Below are 27,798 nucleotides of genomic sequence, written 5' to 3'. Positions count from 1 at the left end.
TTTTCTTTTTTTTTGGGGGGGGGGGGGGTATTATGAGCAGAAAATCTTGAGATATTTCAAGCAGTTGATGTTTTATTAAAGAATCAATTATCATGTATATGATAAAGCTGGAGATATTAGGAGTCAGGCAATTAGAGAGGGATCAAGAGTCAGAGCTCAAGAGAGGGATCAAGAGTCAGAGCTCAAGAGAGGGATCAAGAGTCAGAGCTCAAGAGAGGGATCAAGAGTCAGAGCTCAAGAGAGGGATCAAGAGTCAGAGCTCAAGAGAGGGATCAAGAGTCAGAGCTCAAGAGAGGGATCAAGAGTCAGAGCTCAAGAGAGGGATCAAGAGTCAGAGCTCAAGAGAGGGATCAAGAGTTAGAGCTCAAGAGAGGGTTCAAGTCAGAGAGAAAGATGAATGAAGAAAGAATGAAATACAGATGTCCCTCTTATGTCGTTTCTGTTAAGATATTTTTTGTTTTTTGCTTGTATTCAAATTCGACCGGGTATTTGAAATCCTTTATCTTTTTTTTCTTACTCTTAATGAGAAAAGAATTCTGTGTGATACGTACACTTCATTTATCACAAAGCCGTGTTTATCATTTGAGTATTATATTTGAACTTGCTCTTTAAGCAAAGCCGATTATGGCGATTCCACCTTTTACAAAGACGAATCCAGGTAGAATATCAGAATATGGAAATTATTGGCTTTTTTCTAGATTAGTTGCTCTCTAAGGCTTTAGTGTCTAGTTGACCCAATTATTTCATGAAGAGTTGAGGTCAGATGCATATTACGTGTTAAAAAACTTCAATGTTATATAAGGTCAGATAAACGAAAATAAAATATAACAATTCTTAAATATTAAACAAAAATCCTTAACTATTAATAAAAATGAATCAATGTCAAAAGTCTGAATTCTAAGAGTCAGAAGTCTGGGAATTCTAAGAGTCAGATGTTAATATTTGTGAATTCTAGTTGTAATCTGATATTTAGGAATGCTATTAGTCAGAGTCAGAGATTTTGGAATCTTAAGAGTCAGATCTTATATCTTCCGACTCCACAGCCCTGGTAAAAGACCTAGTGAGAGGGTTACGAGTTGAGAATGCATAAAATTCATGGACTCCTACTCCAAATCCTTGATTTTGCTTTTAGCTTGTCTATGCTACAACATCGTAAGCTTCGGTAAGAAATGTTTTCGGCACAAGACCAACCTGACCATCAAGTAGGCCAATCCACCAGCTTCGGGCATCAAATTCTCGGCTCAAAATCTTGATCAGGTCACCCTTTTTAAAGGTCAACTCACTGTTGTTATCGCCTAAGTAGTCCCACTGGCCATAGTAAATATTCTCATACTCATCGTTACGGATTTCGATTTTTTTGTTATTGAGTAAAAACTGCTGTGTGTCGGTGCCAACATCATCATACAGCTCATCCATCAGTTCATTTTCAACAACAGATGAGGTTGATTTTGCAGGAGAAGAAGTGGGATCAGACTTGCCACGTAACGTAGGAGGATTTCGATCCGGCAATGCAGGTAAGGGATCCTCTTTGCGAGGCGGGGGCACTGGGGGAAGACTACTCTTAAGGGGAGGTTTCTTGGGCGAACCGGTCACTGGTGGCTTCTCGACTTTCTTGACGGGGATAGCTTCAGCATCATCATAGACCTCATCTTCGTTGATATTGTCATCATAGAGGTCAGCGTTGGCAATGCTTGCTTTCAGTGTTAAGATGTCGTCAAACTCTTCATAAATACTTTCTTCTTCTGAAATGATGAAAAGAAAAAAAAAAAAAAAAAAAAAAAAAAATGAATGTTTCTGATTGTAATTTATGGACAAATCAAAAATACCCAAAATAATTTACGATTTGAAAGCTGAAAAAATGTTTTTTAAATTTAAAAATAAAAAAAAAATAAAAAGGGCAAATAAAATCTAAAATGAATTTTATGTTTCATAATTTTATTAGATGAGCATTTCTGTCGATGTAAACTCCGACCTTCCAGTGTATCTTGTTGAACTCGAGCATGTTTCTGCCAAACTCGGAAATTTCTCTGCAAGGATCCGTGGCGCAGCAGTCCAAGTACTTGGAAAAAATCAATTGTAAAAGTGACATTCTCTTGAAAGGTGAAGGTTCAATTCTCAGTGTAGGCGACCAAAAAATACAATTGCAAATTACTTAGGACCTCTATCCAGTCATGGTTGTGAAGTAAATAAAGGGTTCCGTTCAAAATGTTGTCCAAATTCCCAAGTTTGACAGAAATATTCCCGAGTTAAACAAGGTACACATGAAGAAGGTCAGAGGTTACATCGACCGAAACGTTGTGAAAATGACACTCAAGATGAGAACAGCAGTCCAAAGAATCCAAATAATATGAATAACCAATCCTCATCTAAAAAATTCAGAAATGTAAGAGCATTGATTAATCACAATTTATAGATTCTTCAAACTACTGTTCTCATCTATAGTGTTATTTTCACAACATTTCAGCCAGTATAACTTTGAACCTGTTCAGGTATATATCATTGAATTTGGGAATCTTCCACTGCAAGGATCCATGGCATACTGGATAAAGTACTTGGTGAAATTCAGTTACGAGTTACACTCTTCTGGAGGTTGAAGGTTCATTCTCCTCAGCATGGGGAGGGGGGGGCGACACTCAAAATACAATTGCAAATTACTTAGGACGCCTACAAAGTCATGGCTGTTGGAACAAGAACATGTTACCCACTATTGATTAAATATTCGAAATTGCGTGCAGATTCCCAAGAAAGATTCCCGGGTTCAACAAAATACACCTGTAGAAGGTCAGCGGTCACATCGATTCTAAACGTTGTGAAAATAACATTCAAGATGAGAAAAGTAATTCAAAGAATCCAAATACCAAAATGAACTGATTGCATAAATAGTTGTTTAACGATAAATACTTTTTATTGTGAAATGAAAAATTGTCTACTTTTTCAACGTTTGATTTATGTTTAAAAAATGTAATGTTCCTCTTAGTTTTTTGACGCAACATGTACTTCATGTAACGAGTTTAAGGGAAACTTTTTTACCAGCCAGCCTTATAATCCTTCGCTATTGGACTCTTGAAGAAATTACTGTTTGAAGCACAGGGTATTGAATGCAGGTGGTGGAGTTGCATTCAGGCTTAGTTTGTCTTGCAGTAAGTTTACTTTCCTTTACTCTTTTTATTATTATTAGCTTCTTAGATCAAGTGGCTTCATGCATTGTCTAGAGGGACTTCCATTCCATAAAAAAATAAAAATTACTGTACCTAAATATGTTTTGTAATAGATCACATGAGACAGATAGAGAGAGAGAGAGCGAGAGAGAGATTAGTATTCTCTTAACTAATTGATTAACTATCTTAATGATAAATGAATGAACTTAGCAAAGAGAGATCTTAGTGGGGACATTTCACTCTAAATGATTATCAAAGTTTTCCTTTCAGTTATTACAGCATTATTGTCGATCTGTCTCACACAACGTCCATGGACTAACTGATATGAAACCTTATTTTCTCTTTATACTTGATATCAATGATGTCGTGCATCATATCCTAACGTCTCTTTGTTTTACTCTATTTTGACCTTATCAAACCTCATGACAACTTTAGCTATGATTTGTACTTAATTCGAACTTTGTCAAAATTAACACCAGCTGATGTACTCACTATCTGATAGAGCCATCCATTAAGTAACAAATAAAAGAAAATAGTTGATTTTTTACCTGGATCGATTATAGAACTCGTTATCATGTTTTTAATGGCAGCTTTTTCAATGGCGGACTTCCAATCGAGAAGATCTTCCTTCGTGTAAGCAATGAACTGCATGAAAAAAATGAGAGTAACATTTAAAAAAATAAATAAATAAATAAAAATCAAGCAAACAACAATAGGGAGTTGATGGTGACTAAGTAGTCAATGGCACAGACTGACAACCTGGGCATGCCAAGTTCAAATCCAGTTCATTCCACAGAAAAACTTTCACTTAGGGATGTTGGCAACCTCCCCGTAAGTATCCAATGTTTTTGTAGAAAGAATTCTAACTAGAAAGATACTGGAGAAACAAATGCCAACAAAATCATCAGGAATGGTGCTCCTCATCATTATCACAACAGAATTTGTCATAAGCGCTACATCATATTTTTTATAGTACAAGGGTCGTTCGAAAAGTAAGGATTCCTATTTTGTTCTATAAGTGAAAAAGAAGAGTTACGAAGATGGAAGTGGTAGCATTAAAACGAGTAACATTTTGTGCCCCAGAATTTATTTTTCTACATAGTCATGCCCATTCTTAATGCACTTTCTCTCCAGGAACTGAATGCACATGACAGGGGTTGCTTTCTTGAAGTCTCACACCATCAATACCTGCAACAGCGAGATGAAACTGTCAGGTTATGAATACACAAGTTCAGTCATCATAACAATGCAATTTGCAATCCCTTCTGATCCATTCAGGCAGATCAAAAAAAAAATAGGAGGCATTACCTTTTGAACGCCTCCCCCCACGTATATAGATGTATCTTTGTGTTCTGTTTAATTAAAAATAATATTACAAATGCTAAATGTATATGTAGTGTATTCATACGCTCTTTCTCAGATTTTGTGGTACTTATGCAGAATAGGGACCACGTTATCATCAATATGTTTTGGCAGGTTACGTAAACTGTTAGAAGGTGCCAAACGAAACTTTTGCTTCTGCTTGAGGGAGAGGGTGTGCAGACCAAAGTTTTTGGGGATTTTTTAGCCGATGTTTCAAATGTATGCAAATACTTTAAAAAAATTAAGGAGAAAAAAATTATAGATGAAAACAGTCATTGTACAGTAATTTTAGTGAAAAAAATATTTTTGTTGTGACGAAGAAAAAAATTAATGAAAAAAGGTTAAAAGGAAAAATGCAAGGAAAAAAAATAACACTCATTAGATGTTCCATGTATAAATGTTTATTTTGTTACAAAAACTATAGTCCAACAAGTGATATCAAATATTTTTTCTTTAATGATTTTTTTTTTGTATGATTTTTCTGACTACTCCTTTTCAACCTACCGAAAAGGTTAGGTTGTTTTGCTTTTAAGGGTTGGGTCAGTTGGTTGGGTCACTCCTAAGGGTTGGGTCAGTGGGTTGGTTTGCTCCTAAGGGTTGGGTCAGTGGGTTGGTTTGCTCCTAAGGGTTGGGTCAGTGGGTTGGTTTGCTCCTAAGGGTTGGGTCAGTGGGTCGGTTTGCTCCTAAGGGTTGGGTCAGTGGGTCGGTTTGCTCCTAAGGGTTGGGTCAGTGGGTCGGTTTGCTCCTAAGGGTTGGGTCAGTGGGTCGGTTTGCTCCTAAGGGTTGGGTCAGTGGGTTGGTTTGCTCCTAAGGGTTGGGTCAGTGGGTTGGTTTGCCCCTAAGAGTGAGGATGGTTGTTTTGCTCTTAAGGGTTAGGCTGTTTATAGGTAATTTACATAAAATTTTTATTAAGAAAATCTTATGAAAAGTTAATGGAAAAATTTTTAACATTTTTTAACAAAATTAAAAGAAAAAAGTTCAAATCAAGGAAAAAGGAAACACCCTAATAAGTTTCATGAATAAATATTTTTTTATGTTTTATTTTTTGTGTACTCTTTTTCAACTATACAAAACATAGGTTATGTTGTTTTTCTGTTAGGGCTAGGTTAGGATTAGGTTGCTTTTCTGTTAGGATTAGGTTGTTTTTCTGTTAGGGCCTCAATAATCAGAGATTCAATAGTACATAAAAAAAGGCATATATTTTGTAAATAGTCTGTAGATTGTACAATTTTACCTGATAAGTACGTTTGCCAGGACACAAAAGATCAAAACTAAGATCTTTCTTTGTGCTCTCTTTACCGAGGTTAGGACTGGTCCGAACTTCATAATCTGTAATTAAAAAGAAAAAAAAAAATTTTAGTGCAGAAAGATTCAGTTCTAAATGAAACCTTTCTGGAAATTGAAGGTTCAATCCTCAGTGCAGGGAGGTAAGTAATCAAATTTTATGCGTATCCGAAGAGCGACTGTATCATCCAGAATTTGGTTACAACAGCAGAAAGAGTGGACATATATTTTCTATCTCTTGAAAATGGATGTTGCATCCAAAAATATTTGAGAATTTACGATCTACAGTCAGGTAAATAAATGAATATTTATTTAAACTGTTGAATTGTATTTATTTATCTATATTTATTTATCTATATTTATTTATCTATATTTATTTATCTATATTTATTTCCAAAATAATTTCTGCATTGACAAGCCTTCAAAAAACACACCTTTTATTTAAAATTTAGTTGTTTTTTTTTCATGGTGTGTACTTCTAACAAACTTTTGCTTATACACTTTACATTTATGTTTACACTAGCAAGGGTACCTGGCGTTGCCCGGGTGTTTAGAGGTGTGTGTGTGCTCAGGCTGGGGGTAAATCAAAACAAAAGAATAAGCAAAGTAATCACCCTGTTTAAATATTATAAAAAAAAAAAAAAAAAAAAATGTTAAAACTTTAAAAAAAAAAAGAAAATCGGAAAAAAAAAAAAAAAAAAACTAACGTAAGGCAAACGAATGATGTTAAAATTTCTTTAAATCGGAAAAACAAAAAAAGAAAACGCGAATGTGAAGGAACCCCCCCCCCCAGAAAAACGAACGTTAAAACTTTTTTAAAAATCTGAAAAATAAAAACAAAAAAAAAACATAGAACGTAAAAAATAGCTTAAATAACCCTGTTTCAATATTAAACCTTTAAAAATCGAAAAAAAAAAAAAAAAAAAGAGAAGACATCTCATACCACGATTCGAACCCAGAACCTTTAGATAATGATGCTGTGCTCTAATGAACTGAGCTAAGAGGACGTTGACGGAATTAGGTTGGTTTTTTTAATATTTCAACTAATTCATGTTCCGACGTCATATGTGCATGCGTAGAGCCATCTTGTCATGAGAGGACAGTTTTTGGCTACCCCTGCCTGTACAAAAATGGCTAGTTTAGAGTGAAGGAATTAATGTTTAGGGCCAATTTTTCGATATTTGTCATCCAAGATGTGGAGCTTCAAAATGATACCGAACTCGTGAAAATCCGTCGCCTCTGTCGAAAGTTTTTGCAAGACATACAAACACACACATTTTCGCTTTTATATATATAGACTAGCGAGGGGTACCCGGCGTTGCCCGGATGTTTGGAAGTGTGTGTGGAAACTCCAGGGGTGGGGAGTTAAAAAAAAAGTAAGTATGAGGATCGAACCCACACCCTTGAGGCAAAGTTGTAAATTAAAGTGTGAAAAAAAAAAAAAAAAAAGAAAAAAAAGTGCAACGTTAACCATTGCCCCAACACAAGATGCTAACGGAAACATGTTTGAATTTATTTAATTACTTGGATTTGGCAGATACCCGTTTTAATGAGTTAATGAGGTCAAGTTTGACTGCGGGATTTTTATTTTCCCAAGATGTTATAGGAAAAAGGCTCACCCACATGCGGCGAGCAACAAATGTTGAATATTTATCTTCCCGAAATCGAGCAAATTAAATAGACAGGTGAGTTTCATTGTTAACTGTGAGATATTACGATTTATATGTGATATAAAAAGTTTTTAAAAGTTGTGAAGCGATCGATCGCTTCTCTGAAAAAAGCCTTTTGTAGACATACAGAAAAAGCGAACACACATACATACATTTTCGCTTTTATATATATAGATTAAACAGTTGGAAAAGTTGCCGGAAAAAGCCGTGAATATTGACAGATTATTCAAACTGCTGAAAACAAAACTTTAACACAAGATAAAACCTACCTACCATGAGTTTAACGCAAGAAATATTGTTTTATCTTTTTCAATATTAAAAAATCTTTCAACAAATGCTTCAAAGAAATTATTTTTTTTTTTTTTAAGATGAAAACATAGAAACAACTATGATCGAAAATCAAGATTTTTTCTTTCTGTTTTTCATTGAAAGTATCTAACAAATTTAAGTTTCCATGGAAACAACTATGATTGAAAACAATTTTTTTTCAAGAATAGTATCGAATACGGGATATATTTTTTTTACCTATTAACAAAAACAAATAATATTAGACTAATCACAAACTTTTCCGGCAGCTTACCATACACTTAGATTAGGTTCTGGATCAAATACCAAAAATTCTTACCTTTGAGAATAAAAGCTCCGAGTTGACGTTTGTCCGTTTGCTTTTCATAGTAATAGAGGATATTGTCTTTGAGGACGCAGTACCTCTTCTGGTAGGACTTCAGCAGAACAGTTTCTAGAAGAGAAAGAACAGTTCTTGAATAAAATCATCAACATAAATCAATGGGTAACCGCTACCATGTATTTATCAATACTTCTATCATAAACAATAATTGTTATGCTTGCCAAGCAGCATCAACAAAATACCCCTAAAGTGCAACTTTTCCTCATTATCGTAAGGAAACTGGCAACGGTTAACAGGATTCTTGTGAAAATCCAAGAATCAACATAAGCATCCATCACAGAACCACAAATTCATGGACTGAGGATAATAGGGGGGGGGGGCGACAGGGAAGGGGGTTGAAAGAGAAGAGAGATAGAAAGAGAAAGGGGTGGAGAGAAAGAGAAGTGAAATGAAATTAGTGTTTTTGTTTTTGGAGGGGGGATTATTATTTATTTTTTCATTTGTCAGTATTAATTATTATTGGTATTATTTTTTTTTTTTTTTTGTGTTATTAAATAGCTAACCTGGATCTAAGCTCAAGTTCTGTTTTGTTAGTCTAAGGTATTTAGTTCTCTCCCACTGCAAGAACTTAAGACACCAGGGTTGGGAAAATGAGATTGAGAATACAATGCCCCAGAGAAGGGGAACTCTGACATGCAAAAAGTGCCTGGGCAGCCCTGTTGGCATTCCCCAGTGAGGACGTCTCAGGCAATTAGCAATATACTAACCCTTTTGTCAAAGAGAGACTGCAAAGTCTGAGAAGGTGGACCGCCTAGAACTACACAGAACTAAACTCCCATTGCAAAATCAACAGGGACCAGATCATTACAGAAATGGTCTAATCTGTTGATTTTGGGAGAAGTTTGCTGATTAAACAAGATAAATTATAGAAGCTGTTCTGTTGTTTTATGTTGCCAGATCACCGAAGTTAAGCAACGTTGAGCCTGGCCAGTACCAGATGGGTGACCATTTGGGAAGGCAAGGCGCTGTATGTACTGCAAGGTATAATATTAGGCTGAGAAACTGGTGCAGTCTATCCTTCTCGCGAGGGTAGATGGGACTCTCTTAAACAATGGTAAGCACCCCATCTAGTGATGGCGTCATGATAAAAATACCCTTGATAGCCAAGATTTGAATTAGACTACAAACTTGTGTAGTGAGTTCAATCTCAGCTGCAGCCGCGTTGGATGGATGGATGGATGAATGATTATGTTGTTTAATTGTATAATATAAGACTATATACACTTTTTATTCATGCCATAGTAACAAAATAAAAACAGCCATAAGAATTAGTTTCTTCCTACCTGAATTTTTCGTCTACAATATCAGGACAAAGAATTCAAATACATTATAAACTCACTGAAAACTTGAGTTTGAAGCCATGTTGGAATTGGAAGCCAGGTTTAGTTTTAGAACAGTTTCTGATGGTTAGTTGTTTTATACAAGTCCTGGAGATGACTTGTTCTCAGTAGATAGTTGTTCTGCACAGGTTCCTGACTTTACAATTTTGTAGTTACAGAGCAAAAGATTCTTCCCACAAGGATGCCAAAGAAAAGGTTTAATTTTTATGGAGCAATTTTGGTTTCTGAGTGGTTGGTAGCAGAATGTGAATTAATTTGATTCGTCAGTTCCTAGCAGGAGCATTTATAAATAAAATTTCCCAACTGTGAGGGACCATACCCCTATTATAAGCCAAAAATATTGCAACAATGGAAATATCCTACATATTTCATATTAAATGCAAATAAAAAAGCCCTACAAATATTCTATCCAAAAAATCATATACACTGGACATGTCTTTTATAAACACACATCTTCATTTATCTCCTAACAAATACAATAATTTGCGACATTCTAAATAAACTAGAAATTCCAACATCATAACCTTAAAAAAAACATTTTTTTTTACTTGGGAATCGCCACTTATCAAGGCCCGAAGGTTACTCAAGGATAAAGGTTAATGAATGTACGGTGGTGGTGTAGTAATTGTTAATGGTGTGTATTGGGTAGAATTTGATTATTCATGGGGACGGCTCAACAAAAAATTTGTTTACATTGGATTTGAAGGCTACCATCCTTTATTCAACCAGGAAGCAGTTCTGACACTCGTTTGGCTGAAAACACTATCAATAAATTCCCCCACTCTTTATCTGTGCCTAAACCTAAACGTAGATTCCATGAACAAAGCTTCTTTATTAAAACTGCACACCTGTGGAACTCTCTTCCGTTTACCTGCTTTCCAGCTGACTACAGTATGGCCGTCTTCAAGTCCAATGTAAACAAGTTCTTGATGATCCGTCCCCCTTAAGTAATCCAATTTACCAAATTTACACTTCTAACATTTACTATGATATTGTCCTTTTGACCACTGTACACTCTTTAACTCTTATCCTCGAGTGGCCTCTGGGGCTTGATAAGTGGTAATTCTCTTGTTAAAAAAAAAAAAAGAAAAAATTTGCGTTTGCATTTAGGCACAGTTAGAGAGTGGGGGGGAATCACATATAGTGGTTGTTGGTTTTTTGGTTGGTTGTTTTTATTTTACGGCATATCAACCCTTTTTGGGTTATTTAATGCCGAATCCAAAGATTTTGAAGAAATTTTTTTTTAATATTTGTTGTTTTCACGTCAGTTTCTATTTAATCCATAGTTGGGACCTTAACAAGTACTACCACTCCGGGTCAGAGTGGACCTGGGAGCAATGATAATTAAAGGGTGGCTCCACACTCCCCAAAGCCCACAAGCTGGGGCCTCACCACTGGATATAGTTTAAGGTCATATCCAGGACCCCATATTGAGGGACTTTTACCCTCTGCAGGGGGGCAGTCGGCGTATTCTAATGCCCCACCGACAGGGCCATATAGTGGTTGTAGCTAGTCGAGTGTTTTTTTGTGAAAATTTAGCAAGATGGAACCATGGATTGGAGTTCAGTTGAGCATTTGCCATGAAAATAATGATAGAGCAGAGACAGATTCGCAATGTCTCTTTTGCAAAAAAACAATCTTGTCATATGAAAATGTTTAAATTCAAATGGTTATGTGTAGTTTGAAGAAAAACTAATTGCTCACCATGTCATAAACAATGACAGACAACAACAGTATCTAGATGCCACTAAAGACTTCAAAAACCTTGTCCAGAACATTTTAAATCTTAATAATCAAGTATGAAATTCCTGAACCGTTTAGCGAATATCTACAAAAAAAGTTCACAATAGGGATGTTTTACAGTAAGAAATAAATTACACTCTGAGAGTAAATGTTTAATCTAGTAGTGGGATGTATAACCCATTTAGTGGTCCTGAGGCTTATTTTGTAAGCGAACAACTTCCAATAAATAAATAATTTTGTGTTTACTTCATTTTTTTATTATCAAGAAAAAATTTTCAAAATCATTTTGGAATTGGAAATTGGGCTCAAATTCTTCTGATTCTAATACCAATTCTGATACCCCAGAAAATACTGTTTTTTTTCAATTCTGATTAATTGTTCCAACAGTAGTGTATATATATGCAAATTTTTTACCCTCAGTTGTTCTGAATAATACGTATGGTTCTGCGATTTGCGACCACCATAAATAACCATGCGTGTGCCACGAATTTCAGTGCTGATATGTTTACGATCTTGAGCAAGTCGCACTCGCCCTTTCATTTAAAAATTCCAGAGACTATTTTTATTAAGTCTGAGACCTCTTTGCAAGCAAAAAGAAGGTCTTTTAGGACTTAATTTAGTCTATGTAATTTCCCTCCCCCTCGTTTATTTTTCGGGGTTTTTTTTCTCCCCACCGCCATATTCATAATTTTTTTTCTTCTTTTTAATCGTATTTTCCTCGATTTAGTTCTGTTGAGCGAGGAACGAAACCTGGTTAGCTAACCTTTATTTTCATTTTTTATTTTTTTAAATCATTATGTTGATTGGTCTATATTAAGCCATTATTAAATTCTGTACCCCCACGAAAAATTTTCATATATATATATATATATATATATATATATATATATATATATATATATATATATTAGTGGTTTTGAATTCCTTGTCTAGCAGTAATTATTAATTACTGTACTGATGATTGCAAAAGCATAAAACACTAGCATCTGTAGGTATAAAAATAATTATTAATATTTATCAACATATATATATATATATACACAAGAAAAAGCAGTTGGATTCCTTCATTATTTCTTATACATATCTAATTCTAATGATTGACAAAAATGTTCAATCTGGTTTTTATATTAAAAGAAATTCCAATCAATTTCATCGATTACACATTCTATCCAAGCGATAAATTCTTCAATAATAGACATTTATAAAGATTTGGTGTTTATTGTCATTGGATAATTATGGATATATTCTATTAAGATTTTATTTATTATCATGAACATTCATAAAAAAATTTATGAAAACAGAATGGGTTTCAAAATAAATTTCCTCACCTTTCTTTCGTTTCTTTTCTAAAAATCCAGCCTTTGTTATATTGACAATGTCTGCAACTGCTATAAATGGGATGGCTGCAAGAAAAAAAAATACAGAAGGAAAAATAATTTAGTTTCTCAATGTGAAAAGATTAAAATATAAAACACAATCTTATCTATAAGTAATTGGAAATTATGTTTAATTAAGCAAAAACTACTGGAGTTTTCCCATCCTCAAACTTTCGGGAATTATCTCCTTTGAATCAAATCCAACTTATTTCCCTTGAATCATTATTAGCTAATAATATAATGCATTCTCCTATTTCTAGAAGTTAAGACTCATTCTATACAAGTGTCAAGTATAGAAAGAGGCTTTGTCAAACATAAATTTCATTATATATATATATATATATATATATATATATATATATATACTAGCATAGGTGCCCGGCATTGCCCGGGTGTTTGGAGGTGTGTGTTGAGAAAAAAAAAAAGTGGTAGTAAGAAGGCAGGCTCAAACCTGTATCGTGAAGGAGAAAAAGAACGGGGGAAAAATGTGATGTCTTTGCTGTTATGACCACCGCCAAACCGGAAGTGACGTAGGTTTAAATTAAGGCTAGACAATCGAAAAGAGGATTACTTTCGAAGATATTGGCAAAAAGCGACCTCTCCCTGTTGAAAAGTGCCCAGTTGAGGGTGAATAAAATTATTTTAGCCAATTTTGAGGTATTTGTCGTCTGAAGGGTCAAGCTTCAAAACGATACTGATCTTGTGAAAATCCATTGCCTCTGTTGAAAGTTTTAGGCAGACATGCAAACATACATACATTTATATATTGGTAGCTCAAATTTTCGACCCAAACCAGTTAAAAAGCTTGCCCTATCTCTGAATACCCTTTATGTAAAATTTCAAATGTTTAGACCAGAAATTGTCTGAGTAATTGTTGAACTTTGACTGCTTAACAGCCAAATTTCTGGCCAAAAACGGATTACAAAGATTTTCCCCAAATCTCAGTACCCTGTATATCAAATTTCGAGTCCGTAGACTAAAAACTGACAGAGTTATTGCGTAGGGAAATCTACACAGACAGACCAACCCTTTCACTTTTATAGATATATAGATAGTGTTGGGATGATTAACTGGAATTGAGTATCAGACTAATCAGAAATTTAAGGGACATTGGAATCAGAATCACAAAAGTTTGTGTGATTTTCTGATACCAAAAAAGATTAATTGTTATGTTTTTGTTTAAAACTTAATTTTCCATTGCTGGTACTAATCAAATTATATTTATTGCTTTTAAAATACGACTACTATTAAAATCTATAGATTATGCCCGTACAAATGTATTTTTACAGTTGCAAAAATATATATGCACATATTACATGGGTCTTTACTGTAAATTAAAAAATGAAAAACACAAAGGATCTATAGTTAAATATTTAGAAATTTTAAAAGAATCGTGATGAGAAATTTAAAATAGAACTGATAATTTTATCAGAATCAGGAAAAGTATTGGAATCACCCCATCACTAATATATATATTAGTAGTGATGGAACAATTCCAATATTTTTCCCAATTCCAATACAGCTCTCAATTCCATACTAAATTACCAATTCTGATTCTTCGTAAATCTCCAAATATTTAACTATAAAGTTGTTATTTTTCCTCAATTACCATAAAAACGCATGTTAAACGGCCATATATTTTCTCAAACGTAACAACACACTTGTGGGAGGTGATTTTAGTTTAAAAGTCAATAAATATTTATTACTTTATTATTACCACCAGCAGTGGAAATTCAAATAAAAAAGAGACAATTAAAGGAATCGTTTTTGGTATCAAGAAAATAGGCACAAATTTTTCTGATTCCAATACCCCAAAAGTTCTGACTTTTCCGATTCTGATTAATCATTCCAATACGAATATATATCTTATTAATATTTTTGTACTAAAAAATTTTTTATATATTAAAATTTGGTAATGTTCATATTTCAATAAAATCAATATTAATTGACTCAATTAATTAAGCTTTTCATAATCTAACATGTGTATGATATTTTTGCTAAACATCAAGACAAAATATAAAATAAAAACATCATATAGTGTATTTCCTTACGTGTTAAAATTCTAAATTCTAATTGACAGCATCATGCTAGTGTTCTCTTCGCTACCAAAAACTTGACTGATTCTCCTCCACAATACGTCCTTCTTAGTGCAACTCATATGCAAATTATATTTTAAAAACCACATGTGCACAATAGGCTCTCTGGTCTAGAGGATCAACGAAAACTACTAGAGATAACAACTAGACAATGTCCATTCAAAGAGGTTTATCTGTAGTCCATCTAAAAACATTATTTTTTTAAGTTGGTCTCAGCATGATTCTCCATTTAATGATGCACTTATTTTATTTCAAATAAAAAACATTTCCTGGGTGGCTGGACTCCAACCAGAGCTATTTTAAATTCTCTGTGGTCAACTTCTTTTTCTCTCGGCCAGGCATCTGTCACTTGCAATACTACCATTTGCGAAGTCCAACCAAACAACAGATTGTTACCAGGCTCCTTTTATGGTGGCATTAATGTAAATCCATACTATTAACACTACCTCACATCACACCACTTTCAATGAATATATAACAATAGATATTATCTTGTATACAAAGTAAAGTTACATAGTATACTTTTCTCTGATAGCACCGTATTTAACACAATGTGCTTTTCACAAGTTGTGTTTCTGAGTTCGTTTTAAGGAAATGATTAATAATTAAGCTATGTGCTTAAACAATAATTAACTCTCTTTTTTACTCTCTCCCTTTTGACCTTTCAGCTATAAGATTAACATGTTTCTAAGAAATGTTGGTTGAATTAATTGAATAGTTATATTAAGAAAGCATGTCAGACGGCTATTGACCGTAGCTAACGGAATTATTCTCAGTCCTTGGAAGAAGATGACAATACACTACACAGAATGCCGGCCAATAACATGGTATGATTTTAAGCTGATTAAAATAGTAATCAGCAAATGGTGTTTCAGACCTAAATGATTTCATATGCCCATTTTAATAATGCTGAAAATATAAAAAGAAAATCATTTTAAAAGCAAGGAAATATGGTCTCCGTTGATAGAAATAACGTGCTCACTATTGGAACTCTTATGTTATGGCGGCAATAATGTAAATCGATACGATTAACACTGCCTCACAACTACCAGAATATAGTATGTCTTTAATGACTATTAAAATAAGTATTGTCTTGTATATAAAGAAAAGACAAGTTTTTATTCTGATTTCATTGAAGTTAATTGCTTTAGCAAAAGACGCATACTTTAAACTGTTCAAATCAATTAATTAAGGCAAATATTATTTTGTATATTTTTTTAACAAATATATTTCCAATCAATTTCAGATTTAATCTTAAATTTTTTTTTTAATTACTAATACAGACAGGATGGGTAAAATTAATTTCCCTGAACAGAACGTTACATCTTGTATTACTTTTATGTAAGAAATCAAAGAATCAAGATATAATTTATAACCCTTATATCTAGAATCCTTATTCCAATTTTAATCAAAATCCATCCCACGATTTTCACTCAAGATTTCACTCCAAATCAATGGCTTAAGCTTAAGGCATCTTAAGAAGAAACTAAAATTCAGAGGATCTTTCTTAATTGATACCTAATGACTATAGATCAAATTCAATCCAAATCTGAAATATTTCATTTCTCAAATGGAAGATTGTGCCCATACTATGCCTTCTATAATCCCTTTAAAACTCTAATTTAGGAAATATTTATTAATTGATGTCTAATATTATAATATCAAAATTTTCACAAAGCACTTTCATTCTCTTTTTACTCAGTTTGCATTAAACTAAATACATTTTGCATTACCTGTCATTAGGTTTAGCAGCCGTATTCAAAACTGCTAATGATTGGTTAATTAGTTTAGGAGTGAATCTTACACATACAAGTATTTTAACATATTCATATACCTGATTTTATATAAATAAAAATCAAAAGAATTAAAAAAAAAAAAAAAAAAAAAAAAATAGATACTAACACTCGGAATAGGCCCCCTCTTCATCATCAGCATTACCACTTCCTCCCGTGAAAGATGACTCGTCTCTTTCTTTGGATTCATCGGATATTACAATATTGCTGACTGAAACGAAAGAAAAATAAGAAATTATTGACATTTATTTAAAATTGTCTTCCTATAAATACTTAAAAAAAAAAAAAAAAAAAAAAAAAGTGATCCATTGGGTCATGCACTGAGCATGAGCTAAATTAAACAACAAAAAGGAAAAGTGAGTTTGCAAAAAAGACAAAATTCAAAATTAGTTTTCTCTCAAATGTTCATATATATATATATATATATATATATATATATATATATAGGGAGGGTGTTTTTTTTTAAAGGTGGTAAACTTTAAATTCGCAACTTTATTTTCTTTACTTGCAAATTTGGCAACTATCGGTTGTAAATGCCAAAAATTAAACTTTAGAATAAACCACATATTTGTATAATCAAAAATATTTTTTCTGTGATTTATTTTAATTGGATATAATTATAATTTTATATATATATATATATATATATATATATATATATATATAGTCTGTTTATTATAAAAATATTGGTTACATATGTTTCAGTGGAATCCAAATTCAATTTCAAAGATAACACCTCATCAGACCAAAAAGAATCGATATTGATAAAGGTAAATGTATTATCATAGTAACACCTTATGCATCAGTCGCAATATGTTTTGTTTGGAGTGAATATACACAAATCTAAGATAATGGCAGAATCCTAAGAAAATGACCTCGGGACTGCAGTAGAATGGGGGCTGTAAATGGATGGTAACATTTAATGCTAAAACTGCTCTCCTTTAACAATCACAAGAAGCCTCTCCAACCACCGATATCCATGACAAATAACACCCTACCTGAGAATTCTTCCTTCAAAATCCTCGACTTAACATTCACAGGAAATATGAACTGGAGCAAATACATTGAGGACATTGCAAAGGCTGCTGTTCCTTCTATCGTGCTAGAAGACTACTCACTCATAAGAGTATCCTGTACCTATACAAGGCCATCATTCACCTATGCATGGAGTGTTGTTGCCCGCCACATTCGGGATGGTGCATCTACCCTCCCTCTTGGGTAGAGTCCAAAAAAGGGTCTTCAATCTAATATGTTCCACTTTGTCAACTAAGCTCCAACCCCTGTCCTATTGCCCCAATGTTGTATCTCTCTGCCTGTTTTATAAGTATTTTAATGGAAAAACCTGCTTAGCAACAAAATCACACCCCTTCACTGTTGAGGTCCCTAAATGCCAGAAACTGTACAGATATGCAGAAGTTTAAATGTAACGTAAACTAACATTATGTTAATCTTTCATAGGCATGGTCTTAATTAGTAGCCCCTTACATCCAAGTGGTGATATGCTTTGTTAGAGGTGAGCATCAGTATATATAAAAAAAAAACAAAAAAAAAACATGCAATCTTTTTATTACTTTAATAGTTTCTTCCCTCAAACAGCTAAACTTTGGAATTCCCTTCCTGTTACCTGCGTCCTTGACTGTACTGATATGTAGAAGTTTCAATGTAATGTAAACCAACATCTTGTTAATCTTTCCTAGGCATGGTCCCAAATTGTAGCCCCTTACATCCAAGTGGTGATATGTCTTGTTAGAGGTGAACATGAGTATTAAAAAAAAAAAAAAAAAAAAAAATGCAATCTTTTTAATTAGTGATGAGACAATTCCAATATTATTCTCCGATTCTGATATAATTCCGATATTATTGATTCAGATCCCTTTAAAATCTCTAAATATTTAACTATAAATTTTTTTTTTTTTTTAAGTTTCAGATTACCGTAAAAATCTATGTAATGTATGCGTATGTTTTTGACAACGTAAGAATTTCTCTAATGAATTGATGTATAGATTTTAGTTTTACTGGTAGTTTAATATCAATAAATGTTTATAATTTTATCATCAGTTGAAAATTAAGTTAAAAAAAAAAAAAAATTAGAATTGTTTTGAGCGTCAGGCAATAAGTTAAAAAATTTTCAGATTCTGGTACCGATTCCGATGCTCCCCAAACTTCCGATTCTGCGTCCCAATGTTAGTTTTTATGCTTGCCTTTCTTTATTAATTTTGACTGTCAATAAAAATATTATATATTGGTAACTCAAATTTGAAAAACTTGTGATGGAAACGAGACTGATAGATACAAAGTAAGAGTGAATTGTCAAACTTACAAGAGAGGGTGAGAGTGCTAGAAACCTGGGAAGAGATCGTTCACTTACTTAATGTTATGCGATAACACATTTTCCTCATGAAAATATTAATATATTCCAATTTCTTATGAGGCATAAAAAAAAAAAACAAGACTAAATTCAGCACTCCCCCCCCACACACACACACACTTAGCCCCAAAAGTCTCCAGGGGATATTAAATCCTGATGAAAATTAACAAACGGTGCAGTTTTAGGTCTTAACATATGTAAATTTAAGTTCTGCACCATGCAAAAAAAGAAATGACTCAGTCCATCAGTGCAATCTAGAGTACAATATATTTTGGAATAAGTCACTGCAGAGAGACATGTGAAACTTCCTATCTTGGGTCCCTGACTAGATTGATTGAAAAATGGGCGATTTCACCGATTTCAATGACAAAATATGGCAGTGTGAAAAACTCATTGATCATCATTCAATCCTAGGCAACGTCAGGTCTCCCTGCTAGTATTATAGATATTGTGTGTGACCAAAATATACATAAAAAAAGACTTTAAAAAAAAATTAACTCAGCTTTAGCATAAAAATATGGATTATTCGGACTACTGCTCTCACTTTGAGTGTTATTTGCACAACATTTTGGCCGATGTAACCTCCGACCTTCAGGTGTATCTTGTTGAACTCACATTTTTCAGTCAAACACTGGAATCTGCACAGAATTCCAAATGGAGCTCTATTTTATCCACGGAGGTAGCATGCTCTTGTTCAATCTTAGGTAATTTGCAAGTGTATTCTTCATATGACCCACACAGAGGATTGAACGAGCAACCCCCACTGAATTTTACCTAAATTTACCTGAATTTTTTTAAAGCGTTTTTTATAACGATATTTTAAAAGTAAATATTAACAACTTACTGATGCCTGGAATTTTAGGAGAAAAATAAAAATTAGCCCTTAAACACTCAAGCTCCAGAATTTTCCCCAGGGTCAGATATTATGTCTCCAGATGTATATTCATGTGGTCTTGCTTTTGGGTAATGTTCAGCAAAATCTAATGGTGGAAAAAAATTCTATGTCCCGAAAAGTGTTATTTTTAACAATTTTGACCCCTTTTTACTCCCTGGGGGCACAACCAGAATTTTTTCAGTCAAATATTACGTTTCCAGATGTATGTCCATGTGATCTTGTTTTCAGGTAATTTTCAGCAAAATCTAATGGTCGGAAAACATTCTGTCCCAAAAAGTGCTATTTTTAGCCCTTTTGACACCCTTGTGACGCAACCAGAATTTTTATCAAAAATCAGAGAATGTTATTTTCCTTCCTTAGTTACTTGTAAATTCATGCAAAATTTCAGAAAAATGTAATGAGTAGTTGTTAAGAATTTTGGGGACGAATGGACGAGGGAGAATTCTAAGGTCAAAATCCAACTAAGTCGATGGACCAATTATGTTTTATAGTTATATATATATATACATATATATTTCATAATGATGACCTTATCTATTAGTTAGAATTAGTAGTCCAAATAATTCAAATTATCAATCCTTATCTAAAAAATTCAAAAATATATTAGATAAGTTTCTAATTTAAAAAAAAAAAAAAAAAAAAAAATATTAAAAAAAAATCTATATTATATTTCTCTTAGTTTGTCTGTCTGTTGATTTTTGTCTGTCCGTTCTACTTTTTCTTGAAAACTACTGGGCCGATCTTGCTGAAATTCCGTATTGATGTTTGTTATGATAAGGTATAGAAAACCAAGTATTATGATATCAGTTAGGGATTAATAAAGATTAATCACCACAATACTATATATTCCAAACATCACATAAATTTATCAAGTAGTTTTATTTAAAAATAAATTAAAACAGATTTTATGAGTAACCAAAGAAAGGCGGTGTTGCCTGCCATTTCAAAAACAAAGTAAAAAAACAAAGAGAGATAACTTAACAGTAATTATAACTTGCAAGATTTTTGTAATGTCTACAATTTCCCATTAATCATTAATTTTTTTTTTTTTTTTTTTTTTAAATCACTTTATAAAATAAAAGTGCTTGATCAATTTACATGATCTTTGGAATATATTTTCACTTTGTCACAGATATAGATCATATAGATTTTTCTTTATTTTTGTGTTCTTAAAATAGGGGGAATTCTGGAGAACACATTTTTTTGTGTGTGATTACTTACGTGATTTAGGTATGCTTTTTGGACTGTTTCCAGGTTGAGGAAGAGGCTCAGTTATTTGAAGTTGTGGATATTCTTGCCGAATATTTATCACTTTATCCAACAGTTGGGTGCGTTGCTTATTAGCGTTGTTTGATAGGTTTTCTGTTTTCAATGTCTCGGTTAGAAACTTTTCCACCTCTACATAAGAAAAAGAAAAGAAAAAAAAACAGGATTAAATTAATAATTATGTTAAAGAAATATTGAGAGGGGAAAAAGAAGACAAATAATTAACAATTGATATTTGAAACAAAAGTAAATAAGAATTGCAAAATAAAAAAATAACTTGCAATTAATGATTGAACAAAAAAAAAAATAGATAAAAAAACAGTAGGTAAGATTCATTTTTTTTTATAAATAAATATAACTAAGAAATAAATAAAATCAAAACAAAATAAAATAAATGAATAAACATGTATGGAGTATTGCTGTCACATTTGGGCTGGTTCATCTGCTACTAGTCTCTTGCTCCTTGACAAGGTTCAAAAGAGTCGCAAACCTGATAGGCCCTAAACTGGCATCTAAGCTTCAGCCTCTGTCCCATCGACGAAATGTTGCATCCCTCTGCCTGTTCTATAAGTATTTTAGTGGTGAATGCTCTGACGAACTGCAATCACTTGTGCCCCCACAACGTGAGCACCCTCGACAAACCCGACAGGCTAAATCCCACCCTCACACTGTAGAGATCCCTAGATGTAAAAGATCTTTCTACTCCAGTAGTTTCTTCCCCAGAACCACTAGACTTTGGAATTCCATTTCAGGTCCCTGCTTCCCCAACAGTACTGACATGCAGAAGTTCAAGTGTAATGTGAACCGACATCTTGCTGCCCAAATCCCTACATAGTACCCCAGTAGTTGTTACCCCTGATAGTAGTAGCCCCCTACACCAAAGTGGCAATTTGCCTGGTTTGGGGTGAAAATGTATAAAAAAAAAAAAAAAAAAAAAAAAAAAAAAAGATAACTCTTGTCGATTTCAAGGTCAGCCATCTTGTTTTATACCAAAACACATGATGCTTCACTTCTGGTGATATGGGACAAGAAGGAGAAAGAAGCAACCTTGGTAGAAGTCAGTATCCCCCAATGATGCTGGGTTAAACAGAACTGAGAGGGAAAAAATAACGAAATAACAATGTTCTTATGTATGACATGGAAAAAAAACAAAAAAACTAATGCCTCTGAGATGATGACACCACTCTCTATAACAGGCACGACAGGAAAACAAATGAATACATATCTAGGGAAATGGCAGAAACACTAGATGACGACCTACAATCTGTAGTGGAATGGGGACAAAAATGGATGGTCACATTCAATGCTGCCAAGACTAAACTTGTTTCCTACAATAATTACAAGAAACTTTCTCTACCACCAATAGCAATGGCCAAAGATTCATTAACTGAAAGCACTTCTTTTAAACTCCTCGGCCTAACGTTCACAGGAAACATGAGTTGAAACAATTACATTAAGAGCATTGCCAGGACCGCTGTGAGGAAGGTAGGCTCTCTCTACCATGCTAGAAAGCTACTAACGCTCGAAAGTATTCTGTACCTCTATAAGGCCACCATTCGCCCATGTATGGAGTATTGTTGTCATATTTGGGCTGGTGCATCTGCTACTAGTCTCTCGCTCCTAGACACAGTCCAAAAGAGAGTCTCCAACTTGATAGGTTCTGAACTGTCATCTAAGCTTCAACCTTTGTCCCACCGACAAAATGTTGCATCCCTCTGCCTGTTCTACAAGTATTTTAATGGTGAATTTTGTTGTTGTTTTTTTTTTGGGGGGGGGGGCTTCCCTGCTAACTTCTCAGAGCGAGTGTTCTATTTCGGTCACCATTTTGGAAAAAAAAAATTAAGAAACAAAGGGAGAGAACTCAACAATAATTCATACTTTTTATTATTATTATTATTATTATTATTGCGTTTTCGTCTCAAACAAGGCATAAATGCACCTTTGGTGTAAGGGGCTACTATTTAGGATAAAATTTGCAGGGATACTATATAGGGAGTCGATCAGCAATCAGCAAGTTGTCTGTTCACATTGCACTTAAACTTTTGCATGTCACTACAGTCTGAGAAGCACAAGCAGGGACCCGGGAGGGAATTCTAAAGTCAACACTTGCGAGATTGGTGGGCCTGAAGAATCTTGCTTTTTTTTTTTTTTTTTTTTTTTTTTTCAATGGATTATTATCCAAGTTTTTTTTTTTTCAAAAACTCTGGTTTATTTTACTGTACACAGATTCGAAAAAAGTTGTCAAAAAAGCACATACATAACAAATAAATGTTATCAAAGGCAAGATAAGTTACTTTTCTACCCAACTGGATAATTTTTAGTGTTTTTATTTTATGTAACATGTTTATGAATAAACATACAGTGTTTACCGATGTATTGGAAAATTTGATAATCTGGTAGACTAGTCCATTTGATAATAATCCACTGACAAATGACGAAAATTAAAAAAATAAAAATAAAGAGGGGGTAAGATTATTCAGGTCCGCCGTGAGATTTATGTTGCATGCACTGTGCTTGCGACTGGCGCTTCTACACTACTGAGACGAAATTTCGGAAATCGTAATACTAAATTTCACATGAAAACAATGGTGTCTACGTATTCCTCGTATTTTTTTAAATGATTATATTCAAAAATTGGCAAAAACTATGAAAATCGATTGGGTAGAAAATTATTTATTAAAGAAAATGAAAAATAGAATTGGATGAAAACGATCGTATGACACAGGAGAATTCAAAAGGGAGGTAATTACCCCTTTCGATTTAAACAAGATGGCTGCAATTTTTCACCTGCTAACACAATGAAAGTTGTTTTTTTTTAATAATTCAGTAATATTCTGGTAATTTCGACTGCATAATTTGGAAGCTACCGTTGTAATTTATTAGAATTGACAAAAAAAAGAGAAAAAAAAAATCAGTAAAAACCATTTTTTTTTAAATTTGAAAACTCCATTTATCGACTACAAAATCTCGTCCTAATAGTGTAGAAGCGCCAAACTAGTTGATGAAATTACGTGAGTTCTGGAACATGATATTTTAGTTTTGTCACGAGTACATACATTAGATTTTTATTTAATTTATATATAGATCAGCATCATCAGCCCTCATGTCTACAACTGCAGGTGCGTGTCATTGATACTCGCATTGACTCAGTAAAAATCCGGTTACGAGTTATGACAATAGCCGACGACACAAAATGACACCAGAGTTCCAGCTTGAAAAAAAAAAAAAAAAAAAGCAGAAAATGGAAAAACATTGATTTATTTACACTGAATTTTCATTACATTGTTGCATTTGATTTTTTTTTTTTTTTTTTTTTTTTTACAATTAACAAAAAACACGAAACCGCTCGCATGATCGAGTTTTTGGTATTTTTTACGACCTCCATCAGCGTAGTTAAACACCCCCAACCTCCCAATGTTAAAAACGGCTTTCGGAATAAACACCCTAACCTAGAAAGCCATTCTTAACATGGGAAAGTTGGAGATGTTTATACTACGCTAGGACAGGTCGTAAAAATTGACCAAAAAAAAAAAAATAAATAAATAAAAAAATACCGATTTTTTTTTTTAATAATGCTAAAATAAAATAAATTAAAATACGTCACAACAAAAAATGTATTGTAAATAAATCAATAAACGTTTTGTCATTTTCTGTTTTAGCAACCCGAGTTGTATTTTGTGTGGTCGCAATCTTTACCAGATTTGACCAATCTATAATGGACGTCGGTGCACAGTGCACGGTGCAGTGAAGAAAGTAAAAAAAAAAAAAAATGAAGTTGCAATATACAACTTGCATACAAAATAAATAAATAAATAAAAATATAGCAGCCATAGGGAGTATAATCATATTCTATACACGTACCTTTTTTTTTTTTAATATATTGAATTTACCGGTGCTAGTGCAGAGAGTGATCCGCCGGGCGCCGCGCTATTTTTTTAAATCGTATTTCCAAGTTTAATTAAAGTTTTATGATATATTTTTTATTCAATTGTAAGGTTGAAGTATAGAATAGGTACAAAACACCCTCCCCTTCCCGTGTTAAGAATGGCTTTTTAAATAATAACGTTATTATTTACGTCCGGACAGATCACTCTCTCTGCACTAGTACCAATTTACCAAAACAAACCCCGGTACTTGTGCAGTTTACGAAACGTGCTAAAAATAACGCCATTATTTAGAAAGCCAATCTTAACATGGGGGTGGGGTCTTTTTAACTTTCACCTAACAATTTAATACACAAAAGATACCGTAAAAATTGAATTTAACTTGAAAACACTGTCCAATAATAACAACATGATCCGTAAACTGTACAAACACCGATTTTTTAAACGTAAACCACAAATGAAATAATCGTACGGAAAAAAATACATTCTTTCGAACAGAGAATTTGGGACGCTGAAACCGTACCTGACCGAACATTATAGTTTTTATGTGTTTGTTTGTTTGTTTGTTCAGTAGACGGAAACGAATTACTGTATTCGTTTTCTTTCAAATATTTATTTATTATTCTCGTTTTCTAAAACCAAAAGTGTCTAAATATGACAGGGGAATAAAAAATAAATAAATAAATAAAAAGGAAACAAGAGAACCGGATTATAAATATAATTTGGATTGAAAGACTAACCTTTTAGAAGTCCGGCTACAGAATCGTTCAATTTCGCCATTTCCTAGACGGTTCAGGCTCACATCGAAATTATTAATAATAATAGAAAAAAAAAACGGGGTTGAAATATGAATGTGATTCCGTGACAGCTACAATTGCTCCTCGACTGCCACTAGAAAAAAAGAAAAAGAGCAACTGATGGGAGGATGCAAAGATGATGAAGCTTCCGGCTGAGAGAAAGAGAGAGAGAGTGTGTGTGTGTGTGTAGCGGAATAATTAGACATTAAAAGCAACTTACTTTCTCTCTGTTTCCGTGTACCCCCCCCCTCGGTGTTTTAGATGTATCTTTCTCTTTCTCTCTCTCTCTCGCTCGTTCTGCTATTCACACACATGCACACACACACACACACACACACACACACACACACACAGTATTCTCTCTCTCTCTCTCTCTCTCTCTCTCTCTGTCTTCCAAATGACATTCTTTAATCTTCAACGCCGTCAAGTTGCACGAATCTGACGCATCGTTTTCAAAAAGGTTTCACTTTTGATGTTTTTTTTTCTTTTGAAATATAAAAAGATTTTTCTTTTCTTTCAATTATTTTTTTTTTCTCTCCCAACGTTTACTTCCCTGTTTCTGTATGCATTACATTTTATGTCATGTTAATAGCGGGGTTAATAACCCTCTGATTCATTCATTATAAAAAAAATGATGTCGAAGGAAATGAAATACAAATCAAGTTAAAAGAAAATCTAAGATTTTAAATCTTCAGCTGTATTTAAGGGCGTGGAGGAATCTACTGTTGTTGTTGTTGTTGTTGTTGTTGAGCAAAGAAAATTCAGGTATAATTAGTAGAAAGATTAGGGGATTCTAAGATAAGTGAGGGAGTAGGATAGTGATGGGTAAAGTTAGTTGGAATTTGGAAGATCGGGCTATAATACGTCGGTGAAGGTCCAGAGTTGATCTAGTCTCGCTTCATTACCGGTTAACTCGTTGCCGGAAACACGGCAGCTGCAGCAGTGCACGTGCAGCAGTAGCACCAGGTGAAAGTGATCCAGCAAGCCTGTATGTCTAGGTCAGAGAAGAGATGGAGAATATCACGTTCGCCGTTGTTGGTCAGTGGTTAAAAAGAGTGTGCATGTTGAAGCCGATGAAGAACTGACTGACTATCGCTGACTATCCTGCTCTTCTTGAGAGAACTTTCTGCCAGGACAGCCTGCAAGCAACACCTTCACAACCGGTTATACTGTCCAGCCTATCCCATAACCTGTCTCCACAGCATGTGTATGACTTGAAGACCATCTTTACGAGTTGTTGGGCATCTACGAAAAGTCTTCAACAACAACAAGTCACCAGTTTCCCCCCCCCCCCCAACTGCCTCGGATCTCCAACCCTAGATTCCAGACGCTCTTTTTTAAGAGTCATCATACTTTCCCAAGGGGTACCAACCATTCTTCAAATCCTTCTGCGAACTGAAGACATGAAATGAAATCCTAGTTTGTCACACCCATGTGGCATTTGTGGAAAATCAAGCATGATAAAACCTCTTCTACGTAGAACCTGCGAGTCACGTGTCCGCCAATCCTGCAGCAGTTTATCACAGATGTGCAGCAGAGACACGAATCCAACTCATTCCAATGACAACGATGTAGCTAATTTTCACAAACGTTTTCCATCTGCAGCTAGTGCAAAAAGGGATTCAAGCTCAACCAAAACAGGCTAACCTGTGGGGCCGTCAAACCTCTCTGCATATCTCAGTTGCTTCAACCTGACGAAGATCAAGTGTGAGCTCCAACTGTGTTTTTTGTGGGTTTTTTCAAGTAATAAATGACAGCTCGTAGCAGTTATAAACATTAATATTTATTTCCTCGGGCAGATTTGGTCACTCAAGGACCAGTCAGACTCTAGGGAGTATTTATTTCAAACAGAACTTTGAATGACTACTTCCAACCCTTTGGTATTTTGACAGCAGCCACAGACATCTACTCAATGTAACGTTGCTGCTACTTTTTAACAGTGTCGTTCAGTTCAAACCTCTCAGATCCACATGCTTTCCGGGACTGCCGCAAAGGAACAAACTAGTAGAAAAGGAAAGAAACAAAAATCCAACTCAGTTTTTTTGTCTGTGTAAGCAAAAGGCATTTATTACTGTTAC

The 27,798-nt window shown here is 33.9% G+C and overlaps 1 protein-coding gene across 3 annotated transcripts; it reads right to left on the bottom strand.

Annotated features, from left to right (window-relative positions):
• On the bottom strand, nucleotides 1-26,840 carry LOC145259983 (src kinase-associated phosphoprotein 2-like). 3 transcript variants are annotated; one of them, XM_080117980.1, is made up of 9 exons: nucleotides 26,626-26,840; nucleotides 25,664-25,814; nucleotides 20,995-21,171; nucleotides 16,620-16,721; nucleotides 12,574-12,648; nucleotides 8,100-8,213; nucleotides 5,755-5,849; nucleotides 3,707-3,803; nucleotides 1-1,742 (listed from the first exon to the last, which is right to left on the bottom strand). In XM_080117980.1, exons 2-9 carry the CDS (start codon nucleotides 25,701-25,703, stop codon nucleotides 1,138-1,140), a joined length of 1,305 nt encoding a protein of 434 aa, XP_079974106.1. In that variant the 5' UTR covers nucleotides 25,704-25,814; nucleotides 26,626-26,840; the 3' UTR covers nucleotides 1-1,137. The 3 variants fall into 3 exon arrangements, with proteins under 3 accessions (XP_079974106.1, XP_079974105.1, XP_079974104.1); XM_080117979.1 differs by lacking the exon at nucleotides 26,626-26,840 and adding an exon at nucleotides 25,941-26,091; XM_080117978.1 differs by lacking the exon at nucleotides 26,626-26,840 and having other exon boundaries at nucleotides 25,664-25,847.
• Nucleotides 26,841-27,798: the final 958 nt, after the last annotated feature.

Source organism: Euprymna scolopes, chromosome 35 (assembly GCF_053919585.1).
Source record: "Euprymna scolopes isolate OS-2025 chromosome 35, ASM5391958v1, whole genome shotgun sequence".
Taxonomy (NCBI): domain Eukaryota; kingdom Metazoa; phylum Mollusca; class Cephalopoda; order Sepiida; family Sepiolidae; genus Euprymna; species Euprymna scolopes.
The sequence above is the reverse complement of the archived record's forward strand: the minus strand, read 5'-3'. Positions and strand labels throughout refer to the sequence as shown.

Bases quoted from the DNA above. Each gene is read 5' to 3' on its own strand.
- LOC145259983 (XM_080117980.1), bottom strand. From the start codon at position 25,703: ATGGCGAAATTGAACGATTCTGTAGCCGGACTTCTAAAAG. The intron at 8,214-12,573 runs GTGAGGAAATTT...TTTCTCTTCTAG, and splicing joins AGAAAAGAAACGAAAGAAAG to AAACTGTTCTGCTGAAGTCC. The intron at 1,743-3,706 runs GTAAAAAATCAA...TCATCATTTCAG, and splicing joins GAGTTCTATAATCGATCCAG to AAGAAGAAAGTATTTATGAA.